Source organism: Prosopis cineraria, unplaced genomic scaffold (genome assembly GCF_029017545.1).
Source record: "Prosopis cineraria cultivar Desert tree isolate PC_DT_omini unplaced genomic scaffold, ASM2901754v1 PC4, whole genome shotgun sequence".
Taxonomy (NCBI): domain Eukaryota; kingdom Viridiplantae; phylum Streptophyta; class Magnoliopsida; order Fabales; family Fabaceae; genus Prosopis; species Prosopis cineraria.
This window is the reverse complement of record NW_026555335.1, coordinates 4,068,261-4,084,400: the sequence shown is the minus strand read 5'-3', so window position 1 is coordinate 4,084,400 and position 16,140 is coordinate 4,068,261. Positions and strand designations below refer to the sequence as shown.

General features: G+C 32.3%; 2 protein-coding genes across 3 annotated transcripts; one reads left to right on the top strand and one right to left on the bottom strand.

Moving 5' to 3' along the window:
- The first annotated feature begins 2,245 nt into the window (after nucleotides 1-2,245).
- Nucleotides 2,246-5,523, top strand: LOC129308485 (beta-glucuronosyltransferase GlcAT14A). Of its 2 annotated transcripts, XR_008592628.1 has the most exons (6): nucleotides 2,246-2,947; nucleotides 3,051-3,126; nucleotides 3,250-3,365; nucleotides 4,471-4,950; nucleotides 5,028-5,139; nucleotides 5,361-5,523. XR_008592628.1 is itself a non-coding variant. In XM_054949603.1 (5 exons), exons 1-5 carry the CDS (start codon nucleotides 2,353-2,355, stop codon nucleotides 5,069-5,071), a joined length of 1,311 nt encoding a protein of 436 aa, XP_054805578.1. In that variant the 5' UTR covers nucleotides 2,246-2,352; the 3' UTR covers nucleotides 5,072-5,315. The 2 variants fall into 2 exon arrangements, 1 of the variants encoding a protein (XP_054805578.1); XM_054949603.1 differs by lacking the exon at nucleotides 5,361-5,523 and having other exon boundaries at nucleotides 5,028-5,315.
- Nucleotides 5,524-6,112: 589 nt separating this feature from the next.
- On the bottom strand, nucleotides 6,113-12,533 carry LOC129308486 (protein PAM71-homolog, chloroplastic). The gene is made up of 10 exons (XM_054949604.1): nucleotides 12,149-12,533; nucleotides 11,857-12,019; nucleotides 10,950-11,133; nucleotides 9,533-9,580; nucleotides 8,557-8,653; nucleotides 7,763-7,926; nucleotides 7,488-7,553; nucleotides 6,855-6,905; nucleotides 6,674-6,778; nucleotides 6,113-6,588 (listed from the first exon to the last, which is right to left on the bottom strand). Exons 1-10 carry the CDS (start codon nucleotides 12,264-12,266, stop codon nucleotides 6,523-6,525), a joined length of 1,062 nt encoding a protein of 353 aa, XP_054805579.1. The 5' UTR covers nucleotides 12,267-12,533; the 3' UTR covers nucleotides 6,113-6,522.
- Between the last annotated feature and the right edge of the window lie 3,607 nt (nucleotides 12,534-16,140).

The following is a 16,140-nucleotide window of genomic DNA, read 5'->3' as shown; positions in this document are numbered from 1 at the left end:
TGTTATAATATTTATAAATTCACAATCTAAATGTATTATGGAAAGTCTAGATTTAATTTTAATTTTGTAACAATTTTAAAAAATTGCAATTTAATGAGTATTTTTTAAAACATTATTCCTTTTGTTAAAAAAAGTAAGGCATTTTTAATCAAATCTCACCTCTTAATAAAGTAGTTATTTACTTTCAAACTAACCTTATATTTTTTTTTTTTTCCTGTTAAATACCTTATAATAAATATAAAATTATTATTAATATGGACATTTTTGAAAAAAAAAAGCAATGGTTATACCTCGAAAGACTAAAAATGTCTTACATTTTTAAACATTTAACTCCTCAAAAAATGCTTTATATTTTTGAATGGAGGGAGTATAATTTAAAATTTGTAAATCCAGACTATTTAGGATAAATTTGGATAATTAATTTATAAAAATTATTAAAAATGTAACATTAAATTGGACTATTCAGATTAAATTTTTAAATGGGATAATATGAATTTAATTCAAATAGTCCAATTTAATATTAAAATTTTTAATAATTTTTATAAGAAAAAATATAACTTTATATTCTGCACTTTGCTTGAATTTTGTCATAAGTCTTTGTATTTTTTATTTTTTGGTATTCTAGGTCCTTATAACACAACTCATGAAGGGACCTAGAATACTAAAAAATAAAAGTATAGAGATTTAGAATATCAAAACAAAAGTATAAGGATCTATAACAAAACTCGAGTAAAGTATAAGAACCTAAAGTTATATTCTTTCTTTTTATAAATTGATTATCTAAATTTACCCTAAACGGTCCTGGTCTAAAAATTTTAAATTGTAATGTTTTAAAAAGTACTTGTTAAATATATACTCATTAAATTGCAATTTTTTAAAATCATTACAAAATTAATATTTAATCTAGACTTCCACTATATGTTTAGATAGTCAATTTATAAATATTATAAAAAATTTAAAATTAAATTAAATTACTCAAATTACATATGTACGATTTATCTTTTTGTTGTTGTTGAATCAATTAATTCCTATACACTGTAGACAAACCCATATATTTGTATGTTATTGTTGTATACAAATATTTTCATTTTAAATGTGATATCTTCTTTAAGGTATTTCATATTTTTTCATATAGATAATTACAATTATAAATTTATTATATTATTTATATTATATATAACAAACACCCACTTGTATGTTGAAGGAAAAAAAAAAACCACACCACCACATATTATGCACAACACACCATTATATATGACTCATGCACACCAAGAGGGAGAGAGGAAGTAGAAAATGGGAGAGGAATACTTGGAAATTTTATTTTATTTTGAAATGATAAGTTTAAGCTAGGTATAGACTTTTTTTTTTTTTTTGTAATTATGAATACAGATTTTGGCTTGGTTGAAGCCAAGTTCTATACTCTCATATGTAACCAAAAAAAAAATAAATCTTGGTCTGATATAAATTAAGTCTCAAATTTGTAGCATCTAGAGAAATATTTTTAAAAATATAGTATATGGTTAAAAAAAATTGTTTTTCGCAATATTGAGGTCAAATTGCCACTCTTAGATATACACTGAAGCAACTAGAGGGTTGCTCTTGCAAGTGCAAAAACGCATTTAGTCGGGGCATTTAGGCACCTGTTCATTTTACAAATACCATATATATTTATGAAAAAATATAATTTTATTTTTTTACTTTACTCATATTTTATTATTAATTTTTATATTTTTTATGTTTTTAATTTTTATTGTTTTAAGTTCTTTTGTGTAAATAAAGTATAAAGATCTTAAAAGATTACAAATTATAAAAAATAAAAGTAGAGGAATTAAAAATATAAAAAAAGTACAGAATTAATATCAAAATACGATATAGTGTAGGAATTTAAAGTTATATTTTATTTTTATTTATATATCTATACTGTACAAAATTTATAGAAGGTGGCTCCATTCTTATCATAATGAAAGTTCTAATTCTTAAGAGCTACTACAATTTTATATCACTTAAATATATTTAATACTTTTTTTAATTTTATTTATAATTAAATGTAAAAGTATTTAATATAATTATATTATTATTTAAAATTAAAAATAAAAATCAAAGTAGATCTTATTTTTTTATAAAATTAATTTTTTTAATATGTATGAAATTGTTGAAAGTTTTGTACTTTAGATTACTTTATAAAAAAGCCAAGGTATAAAAAAATCAACTTATAAAGTGGTTTTGGTTTGGAATTTGATTTTGAACTTCCAAAGAAACAGTAGTGAAAGCCGTGAAACAGGCAAGGCAAGGGGAAGAAGCGCAGTTCTGAAGCTAGCGGAACCATCGTCGTCGTTCAGTGAACCCAGAAAAATGCAAAATCAAGCTTCACTCGCAGCTGCATCAGCCTCGCCTGCATTTCCATCTTCATCCTTCAATTTCAGAGACCCCAAATCAACTCTGCTCATTCTACTTTCCATCTCACTTCTCTCCATTCTCCTCATCGTTTCCCTTTCTTCGTCTTCCTCGACCCCTTCCCATTCTGGACCTGACTCCTTTCTCTTTCCCTCCCACCAAACCCAACGCATCATCTTCGACAAAACCACTCAATCCGATCCCTCCCCTCCCTCCATAGCTTACCTTATTTCTGGATCCCGCGGCGATTGGACTCGGGTCCTCCGATTGCTTTTCGCCACATACCATCCCCGCAACCACTACCTCCTCCACCTCGACCCCTTTGCTCCTCACGAAGATCGTGAGAGGCTTGCTCTCGCTGTACAGTCTAACCCCATATTTCGAGCTGCCCAAAACGTCGACGTCATGGGCAAGCCGGACTTTGCGCATTCCAAAGGGTCATCTCCGGTTTCTTTCACGCTCCACGGGGCCTCAATACTGCTACGCTTGTCGGTCAAATGGAATTGGTTTATCAGCCTGAGTGCTGATGCTTATCCCCTTGTTACACCAGATGGTATGGTATGGCGAATTTTTTGGTGCATTGCTTTTCGCTCTTTCTTGTATCTATATTTTCTATTTTATTGGTTTGATGATCTTGAATGCTGTGTGGATCTCAGATCTCCTCCACATTTTGTCATTTCTGCCCAAGGATGTGAATTTTGTGAACCATTCGAGTTATATCGGCTGGAAAGAGTAAGCTAGTTTTACTGCTTTTGTGAAGCTCAATTATTTTTGTATAGGGCATTACAATAATTAGGCGATCCTTGTTGCATATGCTATTTGGACACTGATTTTCCATTGTGTTCGATGCTATAGGTCAAGGAAGTTGAGGCCCATTATTGTTGATCCGGGCCTTTATCTTTCAGAGGGGACTGAAATGTTTTTTGCTACTCAGAAGAGGGATTACCCCAACGCCTTCCGCTTGTTTACGGGTAATGCTTTTCTGGGATTACCCTAACGTGATATTTTGTAAGCTGAATAGTTACGGCTTCTCTTTTTACAGTTTAAATTTACCCAATTAGATCAACTTATATGCTACTACAGAATAATGGATAAAGGTAAGTTGTCAGATCAATATGCTACCAGCGGATTTCAGTTCAAGCTGAGGCATAAATTTCCAATGTTCTGTGCTGAAAAGGCTCAAAAACTGTAGGAAACTGAAGGGATAAACAATAACTCAATAAGAAAAAAAAAAAGTTGCGATTTTTTTTTTTTTGCACATTTTTAGGGATAGTTGCTTGATGCACAAAAGCAAAAGTGCTTTTTTCTTAATATTCTAAGCAGGGCTAATTATTATCATCATTCAAGTTTTAATACAAAGGACAGTAATGGCTTGAGGTCGTGGGCTGTTTGGATTAAACAAAGTTGGTAAAGCTTGACATTTCAAATGGAGGAGAAACGATCAAAAGTTCGACGGTGTGCTGGTAATGAAGTATTAAATCCATCAGTACTAGGGACTAGGAAGAGTTGAAGTAAATTAATTAAGCCTTTTGTGAAACAAAACAATCTCTCTATCATGACTGAGTAGAAAAATCCCACAAATTATCAGTGCTATTTTCTTAATTAAGAATTTCTGTATAGCATAGAGCTCAGAAAAAAACTGCATTGTTCATGAACAATGTGACTTGCTACAATTGCTATTTAACAAAGGATGGGATATAAATGTAGTTTTGGGTATTTTCTATTATTTTTTGAACAAAAATGTAACATATCAATTTATCAGCATTGCTAAGTTTATAAAAAAGTTCTTCAACCTGTGGTAATTTTATTAAGGAACCTCAAAACAAACGTCTAAAAATTAATTTTAAGTATTTTCTGTCATTAACCTATTATTATCAGTTTTTTTTCCCTTTGATTTTCTTGAAACTCCAGTAAAGCAAGAAAAGCTACGGACCATGCATTTATTTTATCCCAAAAAGAAAGAAAACAAAGTAGTTTGTACCTTTAAAATGGGTAAATATGCAACCTTACTGTCTCATCAATAAAGAAATTCTATGTATGTAACAACTGATTTAATCTGAACTTGCTGTTTTGCAGGATCACCATTTTCTATCTTGAGTCGCAAGTTTATGGATTTTTGTGTATTGGGAGAAGACAACCTCCCAAGGACTCTACTGATGTATTTTGCAAACTCCCCTAAATCACTTTCCAGCTATTTCCCTACGGTTCTCTGTAATTCTCGCAGATTCAGCAGGACTATTGTAAATCAGAACTTACTATATAATACTTTTGACAAACCTTTCATAGATGAACCCCGGGTGCTAAACACCAGTGATTTGAATGACATGGTTAACAGTGGAGCTGCCTTTGCCCGAAAATTCCAGCCAGATGATTCGGTTCTTGATCTCATTGATGAAAAAATTTTGGGCCGAAGCCCTGAATCAGTTGTGCCTGGTGGATGGTGCCTGGGTGAGCCTGGGAACGGGACATGTTCAATATGGGGAGATGCTGATATATTGAGACCAGGTCCAGGATCTCGAAGACTTGAGAAAGCAATTGTTGAGTTGCTGTCAAATGGTACTCTCCGTTCACCTCTGTGTAAATTTTGATGAAGTGACTCTACCATGCATTCATAAGATGTAATGGAATAGCAGCCTCCATGAAAGAGAAGGTACAAAGGCTTGGAAGAATCAACTGATTGCGTCCTTCTTGTTCCTCTTGGAAATCTTGTAGCAAGTTATAGTCTGTGCTGGATAGAAGCTATAGGTATGATTACTAATTCTTTTAGAGCAGTTAAATTTTTGCTAATTCTGGATGGCAAATTTAATATGTATGCCAAATTTATGTGTGGAGTTGGGTGCTTTCTCTTGGCAGATATATATTATTTTGATTGTTACATTGTGAAAAATGGATTAATACACCATAGTTGAGTTTTACACCCATTTTCATCTTCTAATTGTTTCAAGGTCTTGCCTTTGTATTTTTAGATTGATGTCTTCCTAAATCATGAAACACCGCATCAAGAAATCCTTGGACAATCACTAGAACGATTGGAGGAGGTTGAAATTTTATAATTCTCTTTAATATGTAATGAGACAAGGGTTTTTTGTGCCAATAATTGAATAAAAGTTCGAATCTCATTATAAGTTTTTTTTCCGTGCACTGTTTGGCGAGGGGGAGGAAGGGAAAGAAATGAAAATGTGGAAGATTCTGTTTTTCGATTACCAAAATCCGTGGAACTGGCATCCTTTATTCTGCTTTCACAAGAGAGAAGCGGAAGCCACGAGGGACGGAAAAGCCAGAGGGGAGAGAAGCCTTCTCACTTGTTTACTTATCTCCAGATTCGAAAAAAGTTCAATATGGCCTTGTGGTGCTATTCCTTTTGGGATCCAAAAGGTGGTGTCCTCAAAATCATCTCATGACCAATAATTTGCTCGGTGACCGGTGAATTATCTCCAAATTCCAGTGCAAAATATACATGGTGATGTCCACAGTCCACCCTTGGTGGAGGATGGAGTCAACAGTCTTTCTATTTTTAACTAATTAGCTAGGTTGTTAATAGCTAATTTTCTCAGCCCCTTTGAATGTGAAAGTCCAGGGTTCTAACAGAGACGTGCTTTGAATCGTGAATATTTTTGGAACGCTCAACCAGTTTACCATATTGATTTTTTTTTTTTTAACCAGATAAAATTTGTCTTCAATGAAACTTTCCTCGACAATTTCTACTACATTTCAAAGATGATAATAAACATAGATAAGATACAGATATCAATTCATAGCAGCCGGCGAATTATCCGCATGCAATGCATAAAATTACAACAAAGAATAAAAACCAAATTGGCTTGTTAGAGATAGAGGATCTTTGTTAGAGATAGTCCTATTATTACAGTGACCTTGGACTAAAAAATGTAATATTAGAAGAGAATGAAAGAGTGAGAATCACGTCACACTAGCCTCTAACGGCAGATTTCCTGCTTCTTATTCTCCATCCCGATCCTTTTTTACGCTCATGTCTACTAAAGGAATTCTCCAATTAAGCTTAACTATGGATTTCCTCTATCCCCTTTTCCCCTCATCAAGTAAGTGTTCGCACATCTGCTCATGTTTCTATATTGGGGGGCCATTCAGGTAGGGCTCTGCGACAATAGATCAGAAAACCCCAAAAAAGGTAGCTACAGCGAAAATTAGAAAAAGCCCTCCACCCAAATAACCAACCTGATTGAAAATAAATATCCATTAGAAATCAGATAAGTGGTGTAAAAATTAAATGTCAAATTCGGTTATGTCTTATGACACGTACCAATTTTTCAGAAATGTAGTTGGCAAGAAACGCTCCTCCAAGGATAGCAATAGAGGTTGCAAGGAAGTGGCCACCAATGGCTCCACTCGCCACACCCCAAGGAGACTGAAGAATCAGACATTACAAAGGTTAATATTATGTTAAATAACATTTTTAAGCTGTTTCAGAAGTAAAAGTGTACCTGAGCAGCACCAAGTGCAACTGTTGCAAGCATTGATCGATCTCCCCATTCCTAAAGCAATTTCAGATGCAAAATCAAACTTGGTGGCTGAGGACATAATATAACAATATAAACACATGGTTCTTTATGAGGTTTTCGAATAAGCACCACTAAAAACTAGATATTTAAAGTTCAACTGACAATGACCGTAATGAAACAGCACATTCTGAATTATGAATCAGATCAACAAGTATGAAGTAACACTAGGCCATATTGAGAAAAAATACAAGACGAAAACTTATCTGATGAAATAAGCTATTTTATTGTTTATCAGTGATGATTTAGGGCCACTTTGTTTATAGGCAAGGAAAAAAGTGATTTTGATAACCTAAACATAAAACAATCATTAGTGAAAGCTTATTTTGATAAGCTACTTGGATTAGCTTTTTTAAGTGATCAATTTAAAAAAAGCTAATCCAAGTAGCTTATCAAAATAAGCATAAAATAGATTTTTTTTTTAAGCTAATATAAGAGATAGCTGAATCATGTTTAGCTTATCAAAATCACTTTATTTCTTAAACAGACAGGCCTCAACGACCAGAAACCTATGCTACGCTATTGCTGCGTATAAAGATGGAAGACAAGGAGGCTTACGGCAAAAAATACAAGGCTGAATGATTTCCATACAATCTCAAGTGGATTGGAAAGCCGTTTGGACACCTGAAGACGTTTAGAAAACATGAGATGGGATGGGAGAATAATGCAAGTTACAAACAATAAGCCAGCAAATAAAGTATATGCTAACATCATGGTTGAAAGAAATCAATTTCACATACATGGAATTTATTACTAAGTTGTCAAAATATATTGATATTCATGCAAAAATTTCTTATCTACGAAAAGGCCCATGTTATGTACAAGATTCAAACCTTTTCTTTCACAAGCTCCTCTGCTTCAGCAAGTTCATCCAGTTCAGGACTGCTGTTATCATCACTCTTAACTGTATCAGATGGAAGATCCCATGCATCTTTTATTGATTTCAGGCCGAAAAACAAAAGAAGAGTTACTGCTGCATATTCTCCAATTGGCAAAGCTGTATGAAGCGACCAAACAATGTGAAAACGGCAGCAGTCAGCAGAATAAGTAACCCAGACTTCTCTTTTGAGAAAAAAATGCGTTTACATAGTGAAAATTATGAAAGAAAGAAAGTCCTTTATGAAAGTTGATTGAATCCTCTGAGATATAATTGCAAACTATAAAATTTAAAAATAATATAACCGGCCAATTTTAAACAGTATTCAGGCTTCAGAGCATTATGCTCAAGATGGAAATTAAGGCTAAGTGCTAGCAGTGGAGACAGTTCTCAGGCCAGAAATTTAAAACTAGGAGATTTTAAAACGATATAAGGTTTCTCTTATAGTGGGATATACAATAGGGCCAACGCAGTAGAAAGACAAAAACAGGTACCATAGCTACTTGTTAGCCTTTAACTCCTTGCAAAGAAAACTTTATAACAGCAAAATAAAAATTTCGTCATGAGATCTCCCAAATCATGCACCAGATATTAGTTTATTAGCAGGCATTGTTTATGCTAACTAATCAGATAAAAATTGTAAAGCGTTACTATTAAGGCAAGCATGGTTGGGTGATGAGTTCCTTAACTATAGAGAAAGTTCTACGGCCTATCTGATAAGGATGAAAAACGCCAACTTTCATCACTTACTTGTCTGGAACTGAGCAGGCACTGATTGGAAAATTCGGCCAATTACAACCGATAGGATTGTCATTAGTGAAAGAGCACCCATTGATCCCAGTAGGACCTGGTCAGTCATTAATGGTTTTGTTCAAATGTATAAGTTTCAGTTTGTAATAATTAGCAATTCTTGCAATAACATGGGCAACAGATGTTCAGACCACAGAACAGTTCCCAAAGAAAGTAATGCATTTAGTTCTATTAATATGTAATGAAAAATTATGAATATCGGTAGCCACAGCATCCAAAATGAGAATGGGATAAAATATATTAACAAGATTGACTAGTGACTGCGATGGTAGAAAGTTTTCAAATATTTAATCAATTTACAAACTGCTGATGCGGAATGGTTGACTGATGACTGCAATGGTAAAAGTTTTCACCTTAACTCAGCATATTAGTGTTAAGCATGGTTGGCAAAACAAAGTCGTGTTCTGATCACAAGAGGTGCACAGTAGCGGTTGTTAGTTGAAGAATTTCAATGTTAGTTGAGGAATTTCAAAGCCTTCACTAGGAGGACAACACTGACAAGGACAGAGACCATAGAAATTTCTGGACAAGAAGTGTAACAGAACCTCTGGATACACCCCAACGTGCAATCCCAGCTTTCACATTCAAAGCACCAAATAGGATCATTACTGGCACAATTTTTTGGGAAGAACTTTACTTGAAAGGACCAGTAACTAACTACCTCAAAAGCTTAAGATTTTATGTTGAGACCCAAGAATGGATTTTATTGACATCTCTAGCACAACTCTGATAAGAAAGTCTTTGGGGTCAAAACCTAGACAAAGCAAACGTCCATCCAAGCCTTGCACTAAAATTTTAAGTTATAAAGAAGAGCAGCAGCAACAATGACCAAACAAAGTGAAGAATAATTTTAATAATTAATGATTAACAGGAAATTGATGGGCGTAGAATTATGAGGAAAAGTTTGGAGACATACCAATCCCTTTTCATATTGCATCGCCAAGAGTGCAGCAATAAAGAATGTCTGGTCAAGATAAGGAACTAAAAAGTTAAATGAACGAGTAACAGAAATTGCATCTCCTCAATTTGACTAGTTTTAAGAAACAAATATAAATAAAATATAGAGGAAAGAAGGTCCTCAAATCACTAGAAGAGAACATCCATTGAAATATCTACCAAAGAACTTTTCTTTTTTTGGCCAACCACCAAAGAATTAATATAACATAAAATTTACAGGAAATCTCATTATTTATAAACTGTGAACAAACCAACTCATATTAGACTTCACACGCAACATGAAGCCCACAGTCTAGTTCTCAAAGGGGGAAAACCTCTACTTAAATATTCATTTAAGCTATAAAATCAATTGAATTTGAATACATTTCTTCATATTTTATGTTTACCCAGCATAGTTGTTAATGCCAAGATAAAAGGTTAAATAAAAGGTTGAACAAACAACTTTTATTTCAACATTATGCATAAGAAAAAAGGGGTCTAGGACTAGATTTTACAAAACTTCTACAACACTGTTAGATGTCAATTCAGTTTAAGAAGCATGAAATTTGTCGGTAACTTTTATTAGTGATATGCTTTAGCTATTCTATTTTGGTTTATTATAACTATCTTATACTAATACTCCCTACGATCCATAGCATAGGAAATTGATAACTATTTCATGATTTCAAGAGAGAGAGAGAGAGAGAGAGAGTTGAAACCTTAATCTTCAAAAAAAAAAAAATTGTACATCTTTTCAATTATATCCTCATTAAATGTCTTATAGAAGTTCCTTAATAATGACTTCCAAATGAATAATAAACGAAATAAAGGTGTAATTGAAAAAAAATATATATAAGAACTATCAAATGCCCTGCATTTTGGATCAAGCAAGGCTTTTAGAAAATGTTCTGTATTATATACCGGAAGGAGTATTTAATAGAAAATCTACTAAACCAAAAGTTGTTGGTCTATATTATTCAAGATGTTCACGTGGGACCAAAAAATATTAGGAAGAACTTCAACTATCTCAAAGATGAGTTCTCCTATCTTTCATTCTATTTTTTCCCCTTTGGGTCATCTAAGTCAAAGCCTTGCTCATCTCAAGTTTGGGCATGTTTAGCTTGGGCATGTGTGCAAGCAAGCAGCGTACATGAGTATCCAAGCCAGGATTTCTTTTTCTAATTTTAACGCCTCAAAATAGAGAGTTTTTTGCTCCATTGATTTTAGCCCAGCCATATTTTTTCCATTAATTTCCAATAAATTCATCTTAGTTTATCTTCTGTTCTTGGAACTTGCATTGAACCTAAATATGAATGGGAAGCCTCAAAGAAATCTTCACTTAGGATGAGGAAGACAAATAGATAAACAAAAATGGAACACAGCTTCTTGATGGTTACCTTGTCTCCTATCTCAGAAACAAATATCAATGTGAATGCAGCAGCGAATCCTGATTTTGCTATGGCTTGGAGAATTGATGAAGGCCCCCCTTTCAGAAAAGCTATCAGCGAAAATACAAGAGCACATCCAGATAGCACAAGAGCTATAGAGATAGGATAAGGGATCTGAGGAGGTTGCTTCACACTGCCAAGACATAAAACATGTCAAGATCAGAGTTTTAACAGGGACTTCAATGCCTACAGTAGTTTAAAAATTAAAAGTTGACTAAAAAGAATTTAATGACACAATAGATCACTCAGGAAAACTAAAAACATGAAATTGTGACCATGGAAGTCTTTTAGAAACTAGAGAGAGGGGTTTCTCAATCATAAAGTATAAATTTTTACCTTATCTAGGAACCTATAAAACATATTCTCCAATGTTGCTTTTAGAAATTAAGAGGGGGCTATTAATTTATAATGGTGTCCACAATTGGGATATGGGAAACGGAGAGCAATATAGTCCCTGTTTATAGTCACAAGAGGGAAATGAATCTAATAATTTCATCTCGGCTCAAACTTCTACTTTTGCAAAACACATTTCTTACAAGGAGAATTACATTGAAATCCCATACAAGAAAATTAATCCATGGCTCATTGATAACTAAACTAAATTGCATTGACAACACAATCAATTGTCAATGTAGTTTAGTTCAATTGTCAATAGGCCTTATAGTAATTAATTTCTTTATGTGGGATCTAATTGTAATTCTCCCTTTCTTATATCTCTGCTCCATGAGGAACTTACCTCCACCTCTCATCAGTTAATACCAGTATTGGGCGTTTGCAATGGAATTGGATGCCGATCACAGATTGGCCATAATCTAGTCAAATAAAACAAAAATTTGATAAGTCTAATACAACTCACACTTTGGATGAATCATCATCATTGACTGGACTGCCTCCAAAGATATTTTCGCCATCACTCTCCTTCTTGCTTTCATAATCTCCAGGTCCAATGCGGACATTGGATGCTTGCGCTCGAACTGTGCCATGGGCCAACGTCAACCTCGATATCTTTCTGCACCTTGCTATATATAATTTAGGAATTATGTTACTCAATAAGACAGCAAATCCCAGCCAGTGTCAATCACAGCCAACCATCTCTGGTGTACAGTAAAGCAAACAATGCAGAGAGAAAACAGTTGGGAAGAACTTACATGAAGGTGAGGTAGAGGGTCCGGAGAAATTAGCACAGCAGGGGAATGTGCCCAGGAAAGCTAAAAAGGGAGGCTTCGGCCTGGAAACCAATGGTTTGTGAAGACCTAAACCCCTCATAATTTTGTAAAACAGTATCTACAATCCCATCGAGGTTTCTGGGTTTTGCAATTCGGGGATTGAAAGAAGGAAACTGAAGAAGTGATTCAACTGTGAATGAATTCTTGAAGATTTGTCAGTGCCAGGCTGCCACGTATGTCGAGGCAGATAAAATGGTTACTTCGTCCACCATTCGGAATCGCCGTGTCAGGTGAGCCGACTCAGCAACATTCGACTCGTTGATCACTCTATTCTTGCTTTCTTTCCTGATGAGATAAGGAAATTCATTTACGGAAAGGCTGTCTTATTGATGTGATGGTGCTGTCGATATTAAATAGCGAGGCATCAGGCTAAAATTAAAATGTGATCAAAAGAGAGAGAAAAAAATCAATATTAATGTTAAGAAATCATTTACATTATTCATAAACAATCAGCTCTCTTTTAGGAATCCGAATAATATAGGCAAAGTTTAGGGTGGGGGACATGCAAAGGTGAAAATGTTTTCAATTCGGATTTTATATTCGAAACGTTAAAACTGAAAATGTGTTAAAATAAGTAGATAGAATTTTTTAAAAAAAAAATGTTTTGCCCAAGTGAAGAGAGATATGCCATGCTTATGTAAAATAAAAGTCATAAAACTACTTTTGTTTGTGAAGCCAGTTGGGGATATTATTGTAAGTAATCTGATTTTTTATTAGAAAAAGTTATAAAACTAATCCAAAGGAGATTTTCCTTTTCTAGTTTGCTTTACAAAAAGAAAAAAATATTTGTCTTCCTTTCTGAAACTAAGTACTCAAAGGAACGTTTTTTTTTTTTTTTGGCAAACCAAAAGCACATTTCCTCAGTTTTTTTTTTCTCCTTCCTTTGAAAAACAACAATAAAACTCCCTTCAAATTATATAAAATTTTTAAAAAAGCTATAATTTTAATAAATTTTTTAAGAATCTTCTTGTCAATAGCTTTTAGTGAAAAGATTATTTTACCTTTACTGAAAATAATAAGATTTAATCACAATTTTAATTTAAGAATAATAATTTTTATTCTGTAAATCATAAAAATAGAACAAAAAATTACCATTTATCAAGTTTAATTTTTATTATTAAAAAATAAATTTTTAAAATAACAAACTCCATTCATCACTTTTATTTAAAAAATCACAATATTTTTTCAAAGAATCACAAATTATCAATGAAGGAAAATGGTCTTTTTAATTTACAATTTATTAACAAAGAGACCTTTAGGGACTTAAATGAAATTATAATATTTTAAGAGATTAAATTATCGTTTAAATAATTTAGAAATATTTTATAATCATTTTTTTCTTTTTTTGGTAAAAAGAACATTTCCATTAACTTAAGATTCCCATGATACAGGGCAGATGGACCGAGAAACCAGTTAGTGCACTGGTTTTTTTTTTTTTGGGCCATTGGTTTATGTTGTTCCTTGCATAATGGGCTCTAGGAAGAATAAAAAAAAGAAAAAGGGCCCTGCTGACTATGAAGATTGTACTTGTAAAAATTGATAGACCCATGTATTAAAATAAATTGATAGATTCCTAGTATTTAGTACATTTAATTACCAACTCAAAAATACATGAATAATATCTCCGTATTTAATAAAAAATTATAAAAATGGAAAAATTATCTAGAAAGGAAATAATATAGATGTGTTCCTATTTTTTTTTACCAACCAGACATTATATATCGAGTAGAAAATTGAAATAAAAAATATTACATATTTGTCAATACACGGTGGGTATTATTATTTGAAATAAAAATTAAATATTTTTGGAATATTAAATTAAGGGCTCCACGCTATTAACAAATTGTGAATGGTGTGGTTCTTGTTCAAATCAAGTGTCATGTATCCATTTTAAATCTAATTTCTACAAATAGATTATGGGCATGAAATAAATTATATTCCCTCCATTTCAAATTATAAGTCATTTTTAGATAAAATTTTACATACTAATAGATCTCATTAAATACACTTAACAATATTATTTTTTTAAAATAAAAATATAAATTTTTAAAAATACCCGTCATTTAATAATATTAAATCTACACTTAATTAGTATTAACTAGAAAGAGAAAGGATAATACTAGAATAAGCTTATTTAATGAAACTTTAATCTGTTCAAAGTGTTTTATATTTGAAAACAATAATTTTTTTTTAAAAATATCTTATAATTTGAGATGAAAGGAATATTGTTTATAATTTATATAGACATTTCAATGTTAGTAACATAAGTCTAAAGGAAAAGCTTACTCATTGGTTAAAGTTTATTTTAAAAAACTGGCATGTTGGTGAGAAAGTTCACTAACCTTATAATTTTTTTTTTCCTTGTGATGTTTCTTGGTGCTATACTCATATATAACAATGCAATTTATTGAGTTAACATCTTTAGCGGTTTCGTTCTACGACACTTCATTTAGTCTTTTCTCAATTAAAACTTTATGTTGATATTGACTTTTAATGAAAACTACTATTAAAAACACATGTTTAAAAGAATAAATCATCCGAAAAAGTAAATGAGTTTGACAAGAGAACTCTTTAAATTTATATATTTCATTTTTCTTGCTAGCCTCTTGACAGTACATTCTATATGTGATGTGTGTGTGGATATTATTGTATGGATAATTGAATATAATTATTCGGTACAAGAATCCCAAACACATGCATGTGCAAGAGATGGAGATATGGGGAAAAATGTAATGCCAATGAATTAATTATTTCACGGGACATTTTGTATGATTCCAAGTTGAACGTACAAGTTGTTTTTTGTTTCCACGTATGTGTAATCAATAGGACATCTGAACGTCCAACCAATCGAGTGAATTAATTGCAGATATTCAATAATTCATTCAATATTTGTTGATTGCAATGAATAAATAAAAGGAAAGAAAACAAAATAAAGTACATATAGAGTACATATACGTTGAGAGGCCACCCGAGTTGTCATGCATGCAGCAATGTTCGGTACATTAGTTTAAGAATTTTTGCGTCTTTTATCGTGATGTACACTAAACTAAAGGCCAGCACCTACACAGACTTCGATGCATTTACAAATTTATATACTCTCTCCGGTCCCATTTATAAGTTCAATTTTAGAAGGTGTATTTGGTCCCATTTATAAGTCAGGTGCGTCTTTTTAGGTAATATTTGAGAGGTATTTCCAAAATTACCCTTCATGAGAGAGAAAAAGTAACAGGACATTACTTTTTAGATTTGTTATATAGGGGCATGTTTGGAATTTTACTTACTTTTATTCCTTGTACTTTTATTGTATTGGTATTGATGAGGTTGGTAGAAATGACTTATAAATAGGACCGGAGGGAGTACTCTTGATAAAGATTACTGAAAGCTATAAGAGATAAGAGAGAGATTAAGAAAATTAAAAAATATCATGTGTATTACTATTATGATGAGTATAATATACATAACGAAAAAGAAATAACCTAATAATAATTATTTACAACAATAACTTATCAAATAATATGTACCAATAATGGCAAATAATATCTCTCAATAATAGCATAATAAATATTAATATTTAGAATATTTTCAATAACATCTATAACATTCTAAAAATTTTAACCCTTAATTAATTGAATAAATAAGTTAGTTAATCAAATTAATGTAGTGTATGGTTACAGAGAGCAAGTGAATGTTATAGGTTGTGATTTTAGTTCTGGGATTGAGTTCGAAGCAAATTTAAGCCACTCAAACATCAAAAAGTGAGAAAAACAAAAGAAAATAGCTTTGTGCTATATGCCACAACGCACCAGTCATCAGTGCATGAAGATTCCTTCTTTATACCACATGTTATAGCATGCAATGCATACGCTACAGTGCTTGGCTGTGTTTCTACATAAATAAGGGCGCAAAACATACTA